At 38.8% G+C, this 21,670-nt stretch overlaps 2 protein-coding genes across 3 annotated transcripts; both read right to left on the reverse strand.

Annotated features, from left to right (window-relative positions):
* Positions 1-1,561: 1,561 nt before the first annotated feature.
* mnd1 (meiotic nuclear divisions 1 homolog (S. cerevisiae)) lies at positions 1,562-7,461 on the reverse strand. Of its 2 annotated transcripts, none has more exons than XM_077605392.1 (8): positions 7,068-7,461; positions 6,326-6,391; positions 6,169-6,226; positions 4,712-4,860; positions 4,553-4,627; positions 4,375-4,489; positions 3,155-3,199; positions 1,562-2,231 (listed from the first exon to the last, which is right to left on the reverse strand). In XM_077605392.1, exons 2-8 carry the CDS (start codon positions 6,347-6,349, stop codon positions 2,125-2,127), a joined length of 573 nt encoding a protein of 190 aa, XP_077461518.1. In that variant the 5' UTR covers positions 6,350-6,391; positions 7,068-7,461; the 3' UTR covers positions 1,562-2,124. The 2 variants fall into 2 exon arrangements, with proteins under 2 accessions (XP_077461518.1, XP_077461517.1); XM_077605391.1 differs by having other exon boundaries at positions 7,073-7,460.
* Positions 7,462-7,660: 199 nt separating this feature from the next.
* LOC144077688 (tripartite motif-containing protein 2-like) lies at positions 7,661-17,865 on the reverse strand. Its single transcript, XM_077605602.1, has 13 exons — positions 17,765-17,865; positions 15,454-15,644; positions 14,029-14,281; positions 13,808-13,959; positions 13,354-13,534; positions 11,526-11,873; positions 10,787-11,165; positions 9,949-10,049; positions 9,642-9,809; positions 9,063-9,231; positions 8,858-8,928; positions 8,650-8,790; positions 7,661-8,566 (listed from the first exon to the last, which is right to left on the reverse strand). Exons 2-13 carry the CDS (start codon positions 15,585-15,587, stop codon positions 8,414-8,416), a joined length of 2,250 nt encoding a protein of 749 aa, XP_077461728.1. The 5' UTR covers positions 15,588-15,644; positions 17,765-17,865; the 3' UTR covers positions 7,661-8,413.
* Between the last annotated feature and the right edge of the window lie 3,805 nt (positions 17,866-21,670).

Raw genomic sequence — 21,670 nt, forward strand, 5'->3', positions numbered from 1 at the left:
AGGTTGTTTACGTGTTCTGTCAAAGTGAAGGCAAAAAAAACAATAATGGCGGAATAATGCACATTATTATCATTATCAGGTATATGAGCCTACTTTCAGTGGTGCATTGGAAAGCACAGTGGTACAATGTAAACTTAAGACACTTCAGTCACCGTAAGGTGGAACCTTAGCCTTTAATAGGGAAAGTGACTACTTTTTGCAATAAACTTATCCATTCCTAGACATATTTTTACATTGGTCTCATCTCATTTTCTGAACCGCTTTATCCTCACTAGGGTCGCAGGGGGTGCTGGGGCCTATCCAAGCTGACTTCAGGCCAGAGGCGGGGGACACCCTGAATTGGTGGCTAGCCAATCGCAGGGCACAAGGAGACAAACAACCATGCATGCTCACGCCCATACCTAAGGGCAATTTAGAGTGTCCAATCAGCCTACCATGCATGTGTTTGGAATGTGGGAGGAAACTGGAGTACCCAGAGAAAACCCATACAGGCCTGGGGAGAACATGCAAACTCTACACACGTGGATCAACCTGGATTTGAATCCAGGTCTCCCACTGTGAGGCCGACGCGCCAACCACTCATCCACAGGGCTGCCCTCCGTCCGTATAAGTGTTGCATTAAATTTGAAAATCCAGCTAAATTATTATTCAAAGTCAAACATCCTTTACTTTTCGCCAACAGTGTAAATTTATGTATTTAAATCTATTATTAATTTATTTAAAGCAATTATTTCCTAGCTTCACTTAGCTCTAGGCTAATTAAAAGCTTCATCCCTGCATGACCTGGGTTATTTTTTTCCTTTGTGAACTTACTTTACTGTAATCACGTTACTTTTTTTTCTCTAAAAGAGCTACACATAATAGTTAAACTTAATTGGCATTCAAATTAATGGTTTAAGGATGAAATTGGGATGCAAAATAAGTTGAGCACCTACAGTTAAAGAAAAAGGTGGCAAAACTTTACATTTCAAATCAACCGATTTCACTTAAATTCTCAAATTAGATGCATACCTGTCAACCTCTGCCGATTGTAAGGTTTTTTGGGGGTTTGTAAGGGGAATCATAATCATTTATAAGGGCAGTTATCGGCAGAGGTTGACAGGCATGTAGATGGGCAAAAAAAGTTAATGAATATAGAACTCAACTTTTTTATATAAACTGGATTTAAGTTTAATTTTTAAAAGGTTGCCCCATCATTCATTTCAAGTTTGTTTTTCTCATATATTTAAACCCCACTAACTTGATCAACCCATTTAACCAAATTCTCAATATCAAAACTTTGAGTTACGACTACTTCAAATCGTTAGTTACTATGTCCATTGAGAAGATTTTCCTTTTTTTTTACATTGATAGCCAATAGCACCAAGTGGAAAAGTAATAGTCTGCAACAAGAAAACAAAGACCTGTTTTACTTCTAAATTAGATAATAAGAATGTCAGCTATGTAGTGTGTCTCACTGTTCTCACCAGTGCATCGTACATTAAACACCCTGATAATTGGCAACGAAGACAGGTCGGGCAGGTACGCACATGAACATACACGAATCATCTAAGGCTGCCAGTGGGCGTGTCCAAACAAACTTGCACTCAGGCATTTATTGACATTTTTCTCTCTTTGCGGGGTCAGCACATTTTAAGCTAATGTGAACACTGTGCAGCTACAAAAAGTCACTGGGGACATGGTGAAGCATCATAAAAAAGGGACATTTTTGTAATGTGATTGAAGAACAAAGTTGGAACACATCAATGAGCATGTCAAGTTAACCCACCACATCTTTGCATTTTGTTTCAAGCCAAGTCAACGCTGACGTGTTGTGACAGTATGTTCCCGTTTTACTGGCTCGCACAGCTGGTGTGAACCTGGTGTAGAAAAGACAAACATTCAAGTTGTCAAACAGGAATTTAAGGATCCGCAATACATCCATACATTGAGTTATAATATCAAAATTGAAAACAAAAATCTTTTTACAACATCAACGGGTGAAAAATTGGAAAAGTGGCTTTTCATCAACAAACTTGTGACTTTCGTTCGGTCTGTGGTTGTTCCAAAAAAGTCCCAAATTTTCCAAAAACATCCAAATGGCAACCCAAAACTCGTGCCATTCATTTGATAGAGCTCAGTGAGTCAGTCCATGTAGTCGAAGTCCTCGGGGATCCCGAAGGCTTTGTCGATGTGACTGTTGTCAAATGCAAACTTTTTCTTAGTCCATGACTTTATGGCAAAGACGTTGTCTGAAAACACAGAGAAAAATCATGGAGAAGGCATGTTTTTACTGCCACAGCTAGCCAGGGATATTTTTAAAATTATTTTTCATTTTTTAAATGTTCCTGGAAATGTGGAGTGATCAGTTAGGCCAGGAAGGAACGTAAAAAAACAGGTTGTGCCTGGGTATAATTGAATATAATTGAAGTAAAGCATGCATGTAAAATTAATTTTTCTTTCTGTTTCCATTATATTTTGTTGTTTTGAATAGTTTGGCAAAATTTCCAACCTATTTTTTTAGTTACATTTTATTTTGAATGATGTTGTGGCACTAGATTATTAAATATACAATTATGTTTTGATAGTGAATAGAGTAAAATAATCAGGAAAAAAAGTACTAAAAAGTCAAAAACATTAGACTATTTTGCAACCCCAAAAAATAGCATTGCGGAGTTAAAATTGTTGATATATTTAGAGTAAATAGAAATAAACTTTAGTTGGGCCAAGATATAATTGTGTCATTAGTGGTGGAATCTTGTTTGTCCTTTTTTTTAATTAACTTGTTGGGCCAGGCTATAATTGTGCCAGAAACTCAATTAAGGTATGTCGGTTTCACAGTAATAATCTTTTAAAAGTTGGAAAATATCCTTGAGATTCTTTTTTAACATGTATTATCATTCAATGAACCACTGAACCAAGTTTTCTTTTTTTTTTTCACTTCCTGTTTTGTTTTTGTTCACTTCCACATTGCCTTGTGACCACATCAGTGAAGGAGTGACATTTTTTACCAAATTAGTCAACGGTCACTGTGGTTACAATTGGGAGTCAAAAAGAGGACTTACATAATTATTTTTTTAAAAATCCTCACGTCAATTGTTTGACAAGGAGAATTTGTGCACCTTTAAAGTTAATTGCAAGCAGGGTGTGGCGGATAATTTTCAAAAATTCTCACCTGTCCACCTGGAAACAGCTATTTTGGCAACGGTGTTTGACTTTTCTGCAAAACGTGAGAGAGCAACAAAATGACTCATGAGAAAGAAGAAGCAAGACAATCATGAAATAGCTTATCAATTTCAAAGATATACGCTGGTATTCTAAAAATCTGCAAAATATGCAGTTCATTGTTGCAACGTGTTGGTGACTGACTTTCACTGTCTTGATGTACTGAACTTCCTCAATTGCAACAACAGGAAGTCTATTTTTGCTCACTTTCTTTGAAAAGTTTGAAGAAATGGTATAATCATACCGTCAGTCCATCTGTTGTTAATTATGCGAGGTGTACACATTGTTCCCGAACATGCAGCCCAGGCCAAATTTGGGAAATAAACTTTGAAGAGGGTAAATGCATTGCTTTTTCTGATTTTGTCCTTCCAAAACTGGGCCAATTCAGATTAAAGGGCAACCGCCTATTTTGGTCATTAAAAATTTCAAGTTGATTAAAAATAAAAGAATAAACAGCTCCCTGAGATCTTGGGAAAAAACGAGGGACTGTATATACTTCCAATTGTTATTTCATCTAACCTTTCATAGATACTTCCCTGATCTGCAGGTCAGTAAAATTTGAGTACCGTATTTTCACGACTATAAGGCGCATATAAAAGTCTTAAATTTTCTCCAAAATAGCCAGGGCGCCTTATAATCCAGTGCACTTTATATATGGACCAATACTAAAATTGTTATCACGATAAAATAAAATAAATCAGTTGATAGGGTACACCATCCACTACAGCTTCACAACCACAGCTACTAGCTAGTTACTATTTGCGAATGGATTGTGGCCGCCTGGACGAACGTATAAAACTCAGCGTTTTTGATGACTCATTTGGACAATTGTTCAATTCGGACACAGAAAATGAGGACTTTGATGGATTTGTGGGTGATGATGACATGAGTACATTGGAAAATGGCTAAATAAAGTACAACCGAACTCAGTTTAGCTTCCGTTGCCTTTTTAAAAACGTGTTTTTAGCGTGTGGGTGTAGCGTGTATGTTTAAGCTGGTGTATGTTTTGCCATGCCGGGCTGCGTCTATAAAAACAGTGCGCCCTTTGTGTGTGTAAAATACAGAAATAGCACTCGTTACTGACACAGCGGCTAAAAATACGATGCCCCATATAGTCGTGAAAATACGGTACATATTCTTTGGATCTCGGGTTGTGTCGATCATACTTACTCATATCCTCAACAACTTGCGGGTCACAATCATGGTACTTTTCCAACTGAGTCTGAAGCTGAGCCCGCTCTTCTGTCAGAGTCTGAAACTCCTTCAACATAGCGCTCCTCTCTTTCTACACACGCACGTGACCAATCAGCATTTGAACGTTCCAACATATTATAGTCTCTTTTCTTACCGTATCCTCCCGTCCTTCTTTAGCTTTTTCAATGGCCTCCTGCAGTGAACTTTGACGCTGCTTTGCCTCAGACACCTTCAATTAGACATATATAATAACTTGGACAAAAAACTTGGCAACCCCGTTCACTTTTTCGTTACCTATACATCAATCCCTCACCTGTTTGTTCAATTGATCTAGTTTAAGCTCGCGGGCGTGCACAGCTTTGCTGGGGAAAGCCCAGTAGTAGTTGCATGTGCCCAAACGCTCACAGTCCACCATGTTGTCGTCCACCAGGCTTTGCAGCACGTCCTTCACTGACATTAGTGCTGAAAGACATTAGACACAACATCACTCCTTGTGGCGCCTTCTTCCAAGATCCAGGCTGCGTTTTTAGTCTTTTGGTGATAGAGTGTTAGCTTGATTACAGCTGAACTGCTTAAATGAGGCATGCTTAGTATTTCCTTTGGAAATTCTGACATTGACCAGAGAGGGGTCTCAAATCGTGATGTCCCGATCTGAAACGTACCGTATTAATTCGAGTATAACACGCAAAATTTTGTACCAAAAAAGTGAAGCAAAGTTTGGGTGCGCGTTATACACGGATCCCGGTGAAACACTGCTCCCTGGCTGGCGATGAAAAAGTCCCCTCCGCAGCGGTTATGTATAATGAGAGACATAAAACCTGACTTTGTCCGCCAGATGGCAATAATCTACCTTCTTTTTTTTGGCAAGTTTATAAGGTAAAAGTAGGGGTAAAAAAAATTGTATAATGGTGCGCCAGGAAAACGAGTCTGCCCAGGGAGTGCTATCCTCGCTCAAGAAGAATGGAATCAATTGTTTGGTGAATCTGATGATGAATAAGACTTCTAACAATTTTAAATATTATGATGATGAAGTAGACTAAGGATTTAAAATTGGAAATTCCATTTGAGGATTCTGTTCATATTGGTAGTAGTTTGTTTTACCAGGTTTCCGTAGCATATGTTGTGAATAAATGTTTATAAATAAAGAAATAAACTCGTATTATTGGTGGATGGATCAGAATGGAATTTTGATAGGTATATTAATTAAGAGAAAATGTATCAGCATGATTGGCGGCCAAAGAGATATTTTTTTGTCCAAACTGAATAATGTTAAAGTGGTTTTAAATGTTTGTATAGTTGGAAAAAAAGAGAACTTTTATCAAATTGCCAGCTTTAAGAAACAACAACTTTTATGATCTTTGAATAAAAACGTTGTTAGTTTGATCCCGAAATAAAGATGATTTGTATTTACTGTAGGAAAATCAGATCTTGTTGCATTTAATTGGAGTCGGCACGGATTTAGTGTGTTTGTGTGTGCCTCTCTATCATCAACTAAGCAAAACATTTGCAGCCTCTCAGCCGCTTGGAGAGAATGTAGCTGAGCCAGAAAGACATCTGAAATAGGACACTCCTAAAGAAAGAAAAAAAAAAAACTCTCACTGGCAACAATCTGTTCAGAACTCCACTTGCAGTCGAACATTAAGAAACTCATGGCGGGATCTGTTCACCCTCCTTCCCACCATCATTAAGTAACAACATCATGCCCGAGTAAGGGGCTAAAAAAATGTTACAAACTATCAATTGATGTGAGCATTATGGATCATAACTTACTTATTCCCTTTGTTTTAGGGGCAATCTTCTCAATGTCTTTCAGCTGGAATACGTCCTTCTGCAAACACAGTGATTTACTGTGTCGTGTATGAAACAAACCATTTTTTGTAATTGTCAGTTTTACATATTTTTGTGCAAATAACCAAATTTCACTTACTGTTTCAAAGAATATTTCCATCATGCGACTTCTTTTTTCCTCCAAACTTAATCCTTTCTTTTTCGACTACAACATAATGATGATAAAGAAAGAGAAAAATACTTTTACATTACATCGCACTAGGTTCAACAAAAAATACTATATTAATCACTTCGCTTCTGATAACGCTTTTTGTATGCTTGTGTGTGTTCTTTGGCAATAAAAAGGGAATTATGATTATAACTGGCTTGTATTGTGTTTGGTTTGTGACTGGTAAAAAGGCTTTTGTTGTTATTTTTGTTTCTAATAATCCTAAAACTAAGTGCCCCATATTTGTTATTATATATTTGTATTGAGCTGTTTGTTGTAAGGGATAAATAAAGTACGTAATTCATATTGTAAATAAATCTATAGCGAACACGTACCTAAAAAAAACGTGAAATTTCCAGATTTAATTAAAAATCAATACACAATAACGACAGTGTGTGGATGTTCAAATTAGTATTTAATTATGAAATTTTGCATTGTCGTGACACTGATTTGTTGCGACAGGCGGCCTCCATTTACGGCAACTTCTTATTCAATGACTATTTTATCGAAGCGTTTCTAGTTAAGGTACATTGATTATGAGCTTAACTATTCCATTTTTTAATAGTTTTGTAAATACATGGGTATTTGGATTCAACTGAAGCTATTTTCACGACACTACCCCTTTGATACACATATAAACAGAACTGGCACTAACACAGAATGTTGACAATACCTTACCATGTTGATAAATCGGCTACCTGAACACCCACGACGGTTATGAATCAGCTTTAGAAGCGATTATAAAATATTTGTCTCCTTTTCACGGGGCCAAATGGTGTCGAGACCAGAGTCCTCAGAAGTTTAAGCTTCTAAAATTCCCGCGGAAAACTGCGGGTTGCCAGATTGTAAAGCCACTCTCTAGTGCAATTAACCGTAAAACCCGCCTATTAAAAATAGTTTATATAAAAACTTCAAGAAAAACGCATGAATTTTAAAACAAAACACAAGATTATTTTCTTCAAACCGCAGATTTTTGTCAAAAATAGCCCATAGCATTGTACTCCCGCCCAGCCTTTGAAAAAAATACCCGTTTGAGAGGGAACGCACGCACTGGCAACATTGCTGCCAGGTCCAGACGCTGCGTCACATTCAAGTACATACCGGAAACAACTAAATTATATTTACTATACATATTTACAAACGGACAAACAATATTCATTTAATTGAAATTGCCGCAATAATTTATAATAATGTCAATACCATTTTAAAGACGCAGAAAAGCATGAAGCACGAAATAATAGAGGAAATATAAAGACAAGAGAAACATTTTTGGTCCAGTGATCATTTTAATTCCATTCGACATAAAATAAATATAAACAAGGAAAAATATAAACAATGAATGGAAGTTGTAATAACTAATATGATGGGTGTTTAAAAATATATCTGAAAGAATCTGCGCAGTCAATTCGACAATATTTTTAGCTATTTACGTGCTACAATACTATAGTATTTCTAAAATATGTATTATTGCAAGTGTAAGGCGTCACAAAACAGCAGATTGCACTTGGTGACTTGTAGATTGTGGGTTATTATTAAATTAGTCACACATAAGATTGACGTGATAGTCGTTAGTATGTTCTTCATGACTGTATTTCGTGGACATGCACGTACTATTTTGCGCCACAATGTTTAGTTAGAACCTGAGTGCAGTATGGTGAAAAATGTTTTAAGACTATCTCTGCAATGATGTTAAAAAGAGCAAAGTGGGGGAAAAAAGTTGTTTTTTTCTTTTCATTGAGGCATTAACACTCATTCTTACAGTAATTTTGGAAAAACAGGCAAAAATGGAAGACTCTAGAATATATTTTTTTGTATATTTCTCCAGTTATTGTTACTAGTGTCTACTGCTGGGGTTAAATTGGTACGTTGGTTTGAAGCACACAAAAATAGGACGTCCCAGTGGCACAAAGCGTACGCGACGGATAAAGGTGAATGAGCGCAAATTGGCTTTTTTAGTGTATACACACTTGTGCGTGTTTGTATCATTCTACTTCGTACTAGAGTGCAGCACTGGGTGGGCTACTGCAGGTAGCGGTAGACTTTGAAGCAGTGGTTTCCCGAGTCGGCAACCACCACGTGTCCATCAGAAGTGAGCGCCAGACCCTGAGGGCCGTACAGCGGGTCGGCCGACGTGTTGATGTAGGACAGGAAAGAACCGCTGCCGTCAAACACCTGGCAGTATGGAGAAATATTTATTCATCTTCTGAATCTGATCTTCACAGGGGGTGCTGTAGCCTAACAATGGGCACACTGACCTGTATCCGGCTATTCCCCCAGTCCGCGACGATAATGTTTCCGTTGTCATCCACGGCCACCCCTGTGGGGGCGTTGAACTGACCGTTACCCTCGCCGTTGGATCCGAACTTCAAGAGGAACTCCCCTTCCGTGTTGAACACCTACACCGTCCGAGTATACTCAGAATTAAAAGAACACAGACCAGCGCTATGTTAAAACGCAGTTTACCTTTACGGAGTGGTTGTGAAAATCTGTTATGATGATTTCATTGTTGTTGTTGACGGCAGCGAAGTGAGGCCCTGAGTTGAGTTTTTGGAAATATAAAATCATCATCATCATTATTTTCTTCTGCTTATCCGTGGGAATATAAACTAATCATTTATATGAGTTTAGAGAAATAACAGTGGATAATCTTCATTAACTTTGCAATTACCTGCAAACTGCCTGTCTCCATTACCACGGTTACCAAACTTGGTGACCATCTTGCCATTAAGCTGGAAAATGAAAACGCAGCAGGCCTTGTTGTCCACCACGATAACATGACCGTTCCTGTCTACCGACACACCCTTGGGACCCATCAGCTTACCCGAGCCGATCTTGTTCTAGAAAAACAAAGGAAAAATGATTAAAATACGCCAAAGGCAATCGTCGTTGAATCGATATTTCACCAAACGTGACATCATTTTAAGTTACTAAGTTGTGTGTTTACATGTCTGTGTACGTATGTTTACTCAGCTGCCAGGCGTTTGCCTCCTGCTCCGCATGCACCCAACCACCCCAATGGAAAAGCATGTCTTTATCATTTGAATGGCTTATTGAATAATAATGTTCTTAATTATTTTCATTTTTTTCTGTTTTACAAATCCTTTATACAAAATGTTAACATTTTTAAAGGCTTTCAGAGGTAGTGTTAGGGAAATTAAAAGGGTTGGAACAAACTAGATCTTTTCAACAAGGTATAAATTAACTGTGTTGATAACAGAGAATTCTATGCAAATTTTGCACGACTCACCTTAAATTTGCCATCGCTGGAAAAGATGCTGACCCACTTATTGTCATAGTCGGCGATGATGATGTCACCACTGGGGTGGACGGCCACACCAGTAGGCCGCTGTAGCTGACCGGGGGTCCTCCCCCGGACCCCAAAACGACTACGGAACAGGCCTTCGTTGGAGAAAATCTGAGTAGGGGAAAATGTATCAGTCAGTAACAGATCAAATTATTCATGGTATATTGTAGGAAGAGTTGACCAAATACATCTTTTTGCGAGAATAACATTAAAATACATAATATATCAATAAAATAACTGTGTTATTAACCTGCACACATTGGTTGTTGCTGTCTGCGATGAGCACTTTGCCCACAGAGGTGGACACACCCTGCAGATTTGTGAACTCGCCTTTATTTCGCCCTTTAGTGCCTAAAAAAAGTTGTATATCAAGGTATTTAGTGAAGACTCAAATATCTTTAACAATCATAAATGAAGCATAGTCACAAAAATGTCTACGTTAGGCTAACAGAGGACTTTAAACTTAGAGAATTAAAAACAATGGCTGTAGAAGAATGCAAAGTAGGTACCGTATTTTCTCGCATCCAAGCCGTGTTTGGAACTTAAAAAATGATGATTGAATCAAGGGTATGGCTTATATGCGCACAAGACTTGCTATACTTTTTTTCACCAGTAGATGTCGCCAAAGTAACATTTACTATTTGTTGGTTATTTTCTGTTTTGCAGTAAGAAAACAACCATTACTGGATGAATTAATTCCTTATGATATTGACCCTAAAAATGTGCTTTTGATCCATACAGTATCTCAGAAATACTACGTGTGATGATTTTTCTTGAGATTTTCCCTTCAAAGTAACACATTTGTACTCCCCTTTAAAACCACGAATATAGAGGGAAAAAAAATGTGAATCAGGGGGTGGCTTATACGCGAGAAATTATAAAATTCAACAATTTTTAGGCCATTTTAAGGCTGTGGCTTATATGCGAGGGCGGCTTATATGCAAGTAAATATGGTATTCAAGAAAAATACACAGAAATTAACTAAACATCCGAAAATTCATATCAATATTCATAAAAACATTTATTGAAGACCACAAATTTCCTCTGATTTTTACAACAACAAAAACAAAACAAAGAAAAGCACATACCAACTCGGAAAATGAGGTCGTCCTCAATTGGGTTCTCTTTCCTGCGTCCAGTGCTGTACATGCTGGCAGGTCTTTTGACAGCCCTCTGCTTGATGTGCCCACTGCTACCGGGCGACTTGAGCCTCGTTTTAACGCCGTCGGAGGCAGTTGAGTTGTCTGCCGACTTGCTGGCCTTTGTCCTGAAGGGGCTACCTTTGATATGCTCCTCATATAAGCGCAGGGACAACATAAAGGTGCCCTCTTTGGGGGCGGTGAACAGGTACTCATATGTGCCGTTCTTGTTATCTAATATTTCGCCATCGCCTTTGCTGCCATCAACCGCCGAGATCTCCGCTGTCAGGACTGCGTTGCCCATCTTGCAAAGCCCACCATCTTTGTCCTTGAGAAAAGCCACGTTTGTATAATACAGTTAATACATGAAACCGGCAAATCATTTTGCTAAGCCTCCAAAAAATAAATGATAAAAGTCAATTATATTTGATCTAAGTAAGATTTTTGCTGTCTTTCTGTAAGCTGACAGATTGATTGTTCCATATTACAAATATATTACACAGGATCATGTTTTTTAGAGACTATTTCTCGTGATTTAGCAACGCTTTCAGACCATTAATTGATCCTGTTAGCATTCCCTGGGTGCTTATTTGTTATATATCGATAAGCCGTATAATCGACTCATCATTTTCCGGCTAAAGTGCACTTTATCTGCCCATTATTATTTGGGTTGTCAACTTAAAGTTACCTTAGTAGTGACGGTGATGGAGGTCGGCACCCCTGCCACGCAGTGCCTCAAACCCTCGCCGGTGGCCACCGTCTCAGACGCCACGGCGTTCGTCGTCACCAGTCCGCCCAGGTTGTGAATCGACTTCTTCACGCTCTCCGTCTCCAGGCGGAAGTCCAATTGGTCGTTCTCGCCGGGCCGCAAGGGGAGCTTTTGTGCCGCCAGCTCGGCCAGGCGCTCGCTCATCTGTTTCTTGACCACGAGCACCTCAGCCTCGCTGCCATGGTTCAAGGCCTGTTCAGCAAAGTCGCAGCTGCTGCGGATGCCGTCCTGGCCCTGTAACAGGTTGTCCAGCTGTGCCTGCAATACCTGCAGACACAACAAGCAAGGGTTAACTGAAGGTGACCATTTTTAAACCACCAGGTGGGAAGCCTCAGGAATTAAATAAGGTCGATTTATTCAAGGGATGTATTTGCATAGAGCTTTGTTGTTTAATATTTTGTTTGCTCAGCAATTATTGACACAATTGCAGACTTCTTGTTGCCTGTAGGTTCCGAGGTATTGAATGCCTTATAAGTTTCAATAAATGTAAAATTTTGTACATCTTAAAGACAGTTTATATGCTTTAATTAACTGAGTATGAGTTATTGCAAATGTCAGGGAAAATTTTAGCATCCAATTATCTCAATGGTGTTCATTCCCATAGACTCCAGTTCAAAAAGATCTCAAATCTATCTCCATCAATTACAATGACTAAGTTAAACAAAACTTTTATTTTTTTTTATAAACATCAACTGCAATTTAAAAGTCTTCATTTAACAAAGCATTCATGTTTTATATTAAATATCAAACACACTTTTGCCTCCAGGGAATCTAATATGCACGTTTTTATAAACACTAGAGATCAACTGGATTACCAAATCTAAATATTCTGTTAAAACAGAAATTTAGAGTGTGTCACATAAATATTGTCAAATTAAAGTTAGACTTTAATCAACCCAACATACGGTTAGAAATGCACAAACATACACATACAAACACACACACAAACAGCAGGGGGCAACATTGTTCCATAGTGTTGTATTAGTTACATCAGCAGACCGACCGGGACGCAAACAATGAAATGTCTCCACTCTTTTAAAGGACAAACATCCATTTTAGATCTTTCACAAAACGCCACTTCTATTCGATGCTGCAAACCACTATCAATGACCTCAAAGAGAACTATAAACCAGAATCAGTGCACATCATTCTTTTATCTCTCAAAAGAAGCAAAAGAAACTCACGTGGATTAGCTTGTCACACTGGTCTTCTGACTCACCGCCCGAGGCCATTGCGCATTTCTTCTATCTCACACTCCCAACTCCCATTTACGATGCACCCTGGCACCCCTAAAACCTGGTCCTCGGGTGCAGAGTGACACACCCCGAGAGCACACCCTGTACACTGGCTCCATCTGTCTACAAGAGTCTGGAACGCAAAGATCACTCCACCCAGCCCACCCCAGCCTGGCCTGGTCTGCCTCCTCCCTCTGGGTTCTGATGGAGGGAGGGAGGGTCAATAGTGACTCATCAGCATGATATCTAGCTCCGGGGGCAAAACAAGCCAACCAGATGATTGCGTTTTCGGATGAGGGAAGGGGGGAGCAAGCCCAGGACCAGCACCCTGCAGGCCTCTTCATCGAGTGGACGATTCCCATTGGCTATCCAATGGATTTGAAGTGTTTAATGGCCCACTTCAAATGACGGTGCTTCCAAAAACATACACTGGGTTCTGAGAAAGAGGATCTTGATGGATGTGTATACTACAAAGGCACATTATATTAAAATAGAGCTAGAAATCACCTCACCTTCTGCTTGAGGCCGAAGTTGACCTCCAGCTCCATGAGCAGGACGCTCTTGCGCACGTTGAGGGTCTTCTGCAACTCGTCGAAGGCGGCGTGGATGTCTTCCTCGATAGCGCTCTTGCGACCAGTCAGTCGCTGCAGGATATCCGATAGCGTCAGCAGGGCACCATCGATCTCGGGCAACCTGGGGCAAAACCATTGTGATGACGCATGATGATTATGAGGAACTGTAAAAATAGAAAAAAATGGTTTTCTGGTGCACTTTTGAGAATGCCGAAGCAATCGAATGTCATTGTTAACAACTTTGATCAAAACAGTAGGCTACTCACATTCATTCATTTTTTTCTGTACTGGCTATCCTCATCATATTGTTTTTTGTACAACAACCTTTTCTAATCCTGAGAAATCCTGCACTCTATAAACACCACCGATGGTTTTGAGAAAATTCTCGGCGTACCTTTTCTTGACGGCGTCCATCTGCTCCTGTAACGAGGCCTTGTGTTGATCCACCACGTCTTTAAGCGGCACGGTGGGGTGCTCCCCGTGTTCGCCACTCGTGCATTCTTGGCACATGGCCGTCTCGCAGGGTGGACAGTAGAACTCCATTACCTGAACGATAAGGCAATGACATTTCATCACCCCCAACCTGTGTTTTCACCGGTTCCGAGTTCCGCTTACGCTGCCTCCGTGGTTGGGGCAAGAGAGCAACTGCCCCGCTGCCACCACACCCATGTCATCGAGGATGGCTGTCGCCTCACGGTCGACGCCTCCCACGCGGTGGGCCGGTGAGTGCTGCAAGACGTCCATCAGGTTGGTGATGAAGAAGTTGTTCTGTAGCGCGACGACACCCTTTTCGGGCAAGATGGACGTTTGGCGGCACACGGGACACGAAAGCGTCAGGCTGTGGACCGGGATGTAGTTTTGCAGGCACCTGCCACATGAACATGGATTGTCATTACAAATGCTAGATGGCCTTTCCCTCATGTAGTGTTTTTCTAACTTCAATTCATTTTTACACTATTTAACAGCATCAGGATGGTATTCCATACCTGTCAACCTCGGCCAATTGCTCCGCTTATTAATGAATGCAACTCCCCTTAATAAGCGATTACAAAAAAAGTACAAATGCAACGCAGCACAAATTTATTCACATAGGGAGCACTTAAAAGTCTAATTTTTTTCTCCAAAATGGACAGGGTGCCCAATCAGTATGGAGTAAATTCAAGGTTCTGTAGATGTCGCTGTATGATGCTGATAGCTTGACTGTCTGGGTACATTGCTTGCTGACGCACTATATTTATATAGTAAAAAGGTGAAAGGCGAAGGATTAGAGCCGAAAGGGGTAAAACGAGATCGGCTTTACAAAAAAATGTACTTAAAAAATCCCGTACAAAAGTTGTTAAACGGCGTACACAATTTGAAATGATAAAAAATCGTATATAATAAAGGAAAAAATATCTAAGTTGACAGGTATGGTATTCTGACGTGGTCAGCAAAATTGGGGATTGAACCCATAACCTTTGGTAGTAATCGTCCACTGTGCACTGAAAATAGTAATATTTTTTGAAGCATTTTGGACAGTTGAATCAAAGTTTATTTATAACTCCGATAGTAGTTTTCAGCATATGTTTAAATTGACAAAGCATGCGTTACCGAGTGCTTTGAAATAAAAAAATGAATCTCAGCTGAGAAGCAACCAGAGTCACACAGGGTCTCTTTTGTCCCCCAAACAAAAGCTGCGCAGAGATACTGGTGCCAACTACGTTGAATGTTATGCCATCACCACTGATCGTTCAAATACCAGCATCAAATTCTAGTTTAAATATCTTGTTTTTGTGATGCATTCAGTGTATATATTTGTTGACGACTGTTTCCAAACAATTGCATTGTTTTTGTGAACAAAATGAGGCAATATCATTAAAATCAGATGGTAAATTGATTTGTTTTGCAACACAATATACTATATTTTTTAAAATTCAACATATTATATTTTCATTCAAGTCATTCAGTCATTCATTTTCCGAACCAAGGGTCGTGGGGGGTGCTGGAGCCAATCCCAGCTAACTGGCAATGTAAATGAGAGACCAAGGAATGGACACTCACCTCTCACAAAAAGTGTGAAGGCAGGGCAACACTTTTGGGTTGTGGTATCGGTCCAGACAGATGCTGCAGATCAAAAACTGCTTGTCAATCTGGCGCACCACCGGGCTGGGAATGCTGCCGGCGTCAGCGGCCATCCTAAACGCGGGACTTGATGAAAGCTGCCCCGGCTCTGCCTTTTATCTGCGTCAGCCCTGCCACAGATATACCAACACCTTCAATGCTTCCTGCAATACATGAGTGGATTATTTTGAAAAGGTCAATTGTCTTCGTTATCCTATCACGGACAGGGAAGGATTCAAATGAAGACGTCAATTGACAGATTCTGTTTTTTCAACATGATTTACTCACTGATGAGAGAGACACTTGGATAAAGTTGCAAGCCACCACTAAAAATTTGAAACAAACCTACTTTAGAGCAAAGGTGTCAAAGTGGCGGCCCGTGGGCCAAATCTGGCCCGCCGCATCATTTTGTGTGGCCCGGGAAAGTCAATCATGAGTGCTGACTTTCTGTTTTAGAATCAAATTAAAATGAAGATTACAGATGTATATTATATTTCCTGATTTTCCCCTTTTGAAATCAATATTTTCATTTTTTAATCCATTTTTTTCTGTGTTTTTAGTTCAAAAATCATTTTGTAATATCTAAAAATAATTTTCTGTTTTCCACTTTGATATGGAAAATAATTAAAGAAAAATTTGGTTTCCTTTTGAAATGAAAAACAAATGATTAAAAGAAATGTACCCTTACTAAGAAAAAAAAAACTCAAATAAACATTGTTTTTAATGTTGCTTTTAATCCAGTTCTTTTAATCCATTTATAAAAATAAAAAAAACCCGAGTCTGACACCCTTGCTTTAGAGTGTACTTTAGTACAAAATGTTATACAAAATGTATCAATATTTCAGAACTGCTTTTGTCAAGACGTCAACACTTTTAAGTAGGTAAGTAGATTCGATACATAAAACCAAAATCACAGGAATGTGCTAAATCTTAAAAGACAGCAAACCACACAGTATACACAAGTATACCATTTTTTATTTTACATTTCAGAACAAATTCTTCCAGATTTTTAAGCACATCTGAACACTGCAGTGTGCCAATTAGATTGAATATTTATCGCCATATATGCAAGCCAAACACCCCAACATTTGGACAACCGAACAAAAATTAAGCAGCTCAATTCCCTACCAAACCCTCCAACAAGTTTAAACCAAAGAAACAAACTTCATTTATCATAAATCTAGGATGATTTTACGCCATGGAGCAGCAGTGCACCCTCTCCGTCACCCCCGTCCTTGCGAGCGAACGGCTGCCATCCTGCTGTGAGTTGCTTTTCAAATGCACTCTCAACCAAGCCTAATAAATAATGAAGGAGAAAGCAGAAAGTGGGACATTCTGTGCTGACTCCAAAAATAAAACACTTTACCCACAATTCACTAGACTGGTGGAGCAGCCTTTTATTCATAAAGTGACTTTTGTTATCAGACGGGGCAGGGAAAGTGTGTCAGTGCCACAACAGGCTCAAAAAAGCCTGAAGGGCTCAACTATTTCACTGCATGTTTTCCTCTATTCCACCCAATTGTTCCTTCTTTTTCTCAATACGCACTTTAACGGCCAAATAGCCATTTGGTCTGGTTTGAATTAGCGCTAGAATGAGGGTAATAGGATGGGCTTACTGTCAAATTTCTAATTTTAACAACATGAGGACATCCCTGCTACACTTAATAAGAATATTTCAGAAACTAATGATCCATCCATTCGCTAGCATAGCCACTTAGCACCAGCTCGATCCTGAGCCAACATGCCATTCAGTGTACAATAATGCAGCTTGACCTTTGACACCACTGGTTTAGACAAAAATAACAATGTAAATTTAGTGTGTATTTTTAGTCCCAAAAAACTACATGTAAATATATGGTATATACTGTAAATAATAGAATAAATATACAGTCACTATTTTGCACGCTCATAACCCTCGAGATAAACAAAAAAACAACTAATACAGACACTTCTGTAAAGAAAGGCTAAATATTACAAATGGATTATTTTACATTTCATATCATTATATAAGACAGCTACTAAAATTTCAAATGGAGAAAAAAATGCTGACAATCGACCAAGCTTCAATTTCAACAGCGTGGAGACATAAACAAACATGCTGTTATGTAACCGCGTCAGGCAGCCATTCCCGCTGTCATACCGGGGTATGAAAAATGAAATCGGAGCATTCAAAACAAAACAAAGCCAGACTTAAGATACATCAAACGAAAAGGAATCATCATCATCATCATCATCGTCCCTTCTGACTCACTTGCAAGTACTTGTAAATATCCTCTTCCTCCCATCACATCCATCCGTCTTGTCCCTAAGTAAACGCTGTTTGAATGCCTTTGAGCATGTGCAGCGTGGATGGATGGAGGGATCAGAGGAAAGTGGGAGGGATGATAGAGGGGGATGACGAAGGAGGACCTAGCAGATGGAATTATGGGGAGTTCGGATGCTGACTCACACTGCATACACTATATGCAGGCATAAGGAAGTCGCTCTGCACTATGAACGGCATTGCATGTTCTTGTTTGTTTTGATTTGAATAGAATTCTAACATGATTATAATTCAATTTAACAACCAAATAAATTAAGTTAATCATTCAGGATTTGTGTGTACTTTAAAAAAAATCATTAACTATGTTGCTGAAGCCTATCTGAACTAAGACAAAAGGTAGACTAGACCCTAGACTGGTCGCCAATCCTCCTTAGGACACACAGAGAGACAGATGACCATTCAGACTTACAATCGTACCGTAGCAAAGTCAGGTGAGTGAACCACTACACCAAGGGTGTCAGACTCGGGTTGGTTCGCGGGCCGCTTTAACGTCAACTTGATTTCACGTGGGCCGGACCATTTTAGATATAATATTTAGATATATTTTTTTAAATAAATTGATTAAAAGAACTGGATTAAAAGCCCTGAATATTCAGTTTTATAGATCTAAAACAATGTTTATTTTAGCTTTTTTTAAAATATATTTTTAGATTTTACAAAATGATTTTTGAACTAAAAACACAAAAAAATGGATTAAAAAATGACAATTATTGATTTAAAAGGGGGAAAATCTGGAAATTTAATATACATCTATACTCTTCATTTTAGTTTGATCCTAAAACAGAAAGTCGGCACTCATGATTCACTTTCCCGGGCCACACAAAATGATGCGGCGGGCCAGATTTGGCCCCCAGGCCGCCACTTTGACACTTGTGCACTACACCATGAGGCGGCTAGGTCCTGTTGTTTGGGTTAGCAACATCCTACAAGAATTTGGCCCACTAATGCTACAAAAACATGATGACACAATCTAATCGGATGTGTCCACTGGCTGCAGGATGACATGTGATTACAGCAGCGAGCGATTCATTAGCCTCAATTTCCTAAACGTGTCACCCCCGTCGTGCTTTCAACATGTCAGTCTAACATTTCTGGCCACTCAAGATAAGACGACGACTCGTCTTCAGTGATGTGTTCATCTCTGTTTTCAATGGTTGTTACAAACAACCTATCATCAATATATATGCAGGAATACATGTATTTTTCCTTTTATTCATTTACTTATTTGGTTTCATATTTTGCTTCTTTAACCAACAAATCAACCAACAAAACATAATACAGATTTAAAACGTGACTATTTCTGCTTTTTTTAAAAGACATATATATTCATTCATCTTCATCTGCTCTTGCTTATTCTTGCAAGGGTTCGGAGTGGGGGTGCTGGAGCCTAAACATACATACATACTCTGAGAGCTCCTCCATTTGGTATATTAAAGTAGTCTAAATTATCAATATATGCATGTTATATCTATTCAATTAAAATCAGAACAGGAATAGATAATATAACATAAAAATATTCAATAAAATACTATTTTTCTGAATACCATTTTGTTATACAAAAAATAAATGATGTTAAATGAATGAAATTATTGCATAATTAATAAAATAACTATTCAATAATGGATCCATATTAAAAGATAAAAAAGGAGATAAAAGTACAAAATGTGAAAATGAAATAAATTAATACTATAACTCAATTTAAAAGTCACTTTTTAAAATAAAAATGTACAACTTTAAAAACATTTTTAATAGACTTTTAACATTCTAGTCAATTGCCAATGTTTATTTTTCTTTCATTCACTGAATCAGTAACAACAATTTTTAACGCTTCTGCCGTGTTCCAATTGTCAGAACTTCAACACATTTCCGGGTCACGTCACTTGAAAGTGACCAATCAAATGAGAAGTAACACCCACGTCAATAATCAGGAAAAAAACAGGACGAGTTGTCTGGTGTGGTACTACTTGAAATGAATTGAAATGAAATTAACTTGGGCTCATAGTGAGCAGGAATACCAATAACATTTCTCCGAAATAATGAATTTGTATATATCAGTAAAATTCTCAATGTAAATATTGCCCCCTGAGCTTTTTATACATATTTTCACTGTATCTTGCTGTACAGAAGCATTTCTACTAACAACATTGATTCAGTATTACAATTTAATGTTTATCATATTTCAATCCTCGTAATCTAAATATAAAACATTTTTTACACTTCACTTCACTACTTTAATAAGTCTGTATTTCGCCTTATGATTGGCTGCGATTATCCCCTGCCAAGCCCTCCCAGGTCGAATTGGATTAAACGTCTCACACCGTCAATGGCAGTGAATGAGTTCATATGGAAGTTCTGACTTTTTTTTAGACGATAAGAAAAAGTTATTTGCATTTCTGTTTCATGAATGATTTTGAACAATGGAATCAGAGCTTTCATTGTTGGTGGGCAGTGAGGTGCTAAGGAGGGGGTCTTGGGGGGGCTAATTTAAAAGAAGAAACTGTTTAACATGCAGAGCACACAACCACAGGATCACCAAAAGAATTCTATTCATTTTGTAGACGTGGTTTTAATTTGGTAGCAATTGAACAAAATTTGTAGGGCATTTTAGTTTACGAAGAACCCATTGAAGTAATATTAAAATTGCCACTTTAAACTTAAACAGCAGAGGTTTTTGAGACTCTTTTCATTGGTTAACACAAATTTCATGTTACTAAGGAAAACTGTTCGCAGGCTTCTGAATGGCTATTTTATTCCAAAAGGACTACGCTGGACCTAAAAATGATTCTGCAGTGGTTTACCAATGGTCTTATTCCAACTTGAGGAGCTGAAAATGACTTTTCTAACACGTGTAAGCTCTTAAAGGGCTGTTGAGAAAACTTTGGCGATATTCTACCCTTACCTCATGTCTTTTTCCATTGTGTCCTGTCAAGAATCTGTATTCAAACTCTGGACTTCATATTCATGTCTTCTGCATTTAAAAAGCAGCATATAAATATTACAGACAGTGCAATAGAAAAAAAAAGACTCACCACTCATGTTCTGTCAGCACAGCTCGTATATTACGCCATTCCAGTGTAGTGGAGAGATGGTAATGCAAAGAACGCGTGTACCTCAGGTGGTAGATTTTCAGGGAAAATCAGCATGGCGTGTTCGTACGTGAGTGAGTAGTCTTGAGGTGTTACATTAACCTGGAGGATAAAGAAGGATTGAGACGAGCATAATCCCTTACACATGACCACAACACACACAGGTGGATACACTAACAAGTGACCTCCACTGTGATATTCCATTGAGACATTCTTTTCTCAACTTGTTACCAGTCGGTACTCCTCACAAACACTATTCATCATACTACTATTCCATGTAGTATTGCAAGTTAGCTCAAAATAATTCCGAACAATTCTATAATCAACATATTATGCAATAGAGTCATCAGAAAGTGACTGCACATACTATCCGGTACTAATTACTCAATTTTGCATCAACAAAACAGAATAAGATATGCAAACATACATGCTCCTTCGCATTATACTAACATACCTATGTATGTATACTCCGAAATTACAATAGTGTTGTATTTAGACTGCAATGAAACACACAAGAGGCAGCCCGGCGGCTGAGCGGTTAGCGCATCGGCCTCACAGGGTTCAAATCCAGGTCAGTTCACCTGTGTGGAGTTTGCATGTTCTCCCCGGCCCTGAGTGGGTTTCCTCCGGGTACCCCAGTTTCCTCCCATATTCCAAAAACATGCATGGTAGGCTGATTGGACACTCTAAATTGCCCTGGGTGTCCCACGCCTCAGGCCTGGAGTCAGCTGGGATAGGCTCCAGCACC

The sequence above is a fragment of the Stigmatopora argus genome, chromosome 7 (assembly GCF_051989625.1).
Source record: "Stigmatopora argus isolate UIUO_Sarg chromosome 7, RoL_Sarg_1.0, whole genome shotgun sequence".
NCBI lineage: Eukaryota > Metazoa > Chordata > Actinopteri > Syngnathiformes > Syngnathidae > Stigmatopora > Stigmatopora argus.

Bases quoted from the DNA above. Each gene is read 5' to 3' on its own strand.
- mnd1 (XM_077605391.1), bottom strand. The intron at 4,628-4,711 runs GTGAGGGATTGA...GTCTAATTGAAG, and splicing joins TAGATCAATTGAACAAACAG to GTGTCTGAGGCAAAGCAGCG. The intron at 3,200-4,374 runs GTAAGTATGATC...CACGTTTTGCAG, and splicing joins GCAAGTTGTTGAGGATATGA to AAAAGTCAAACACCGTTGCC.
- LOC144077688 (XM_077605602.1), bottom strand. From the start codon at position 15,587: ATGGCCGCTGACGCCGGCAGCATTCCCAGCCCGGTGGTGCGCCAGATT. The intron at 11,874-13,353 runs GTGAGGTGATTT...TTGTGTCTGCAG, and splicing joins ACTTCGGCCTCAAGCAGAAG to GTATTGCAGGCACAGCTGGA. The intron at 10,050-10,786 runs GTATGTGCTTTT...AACTTTTTTTAG, and splicing joins CGACCTCATTTTCCGAGTTG to GCACTAAAGGGCGAAATAAA.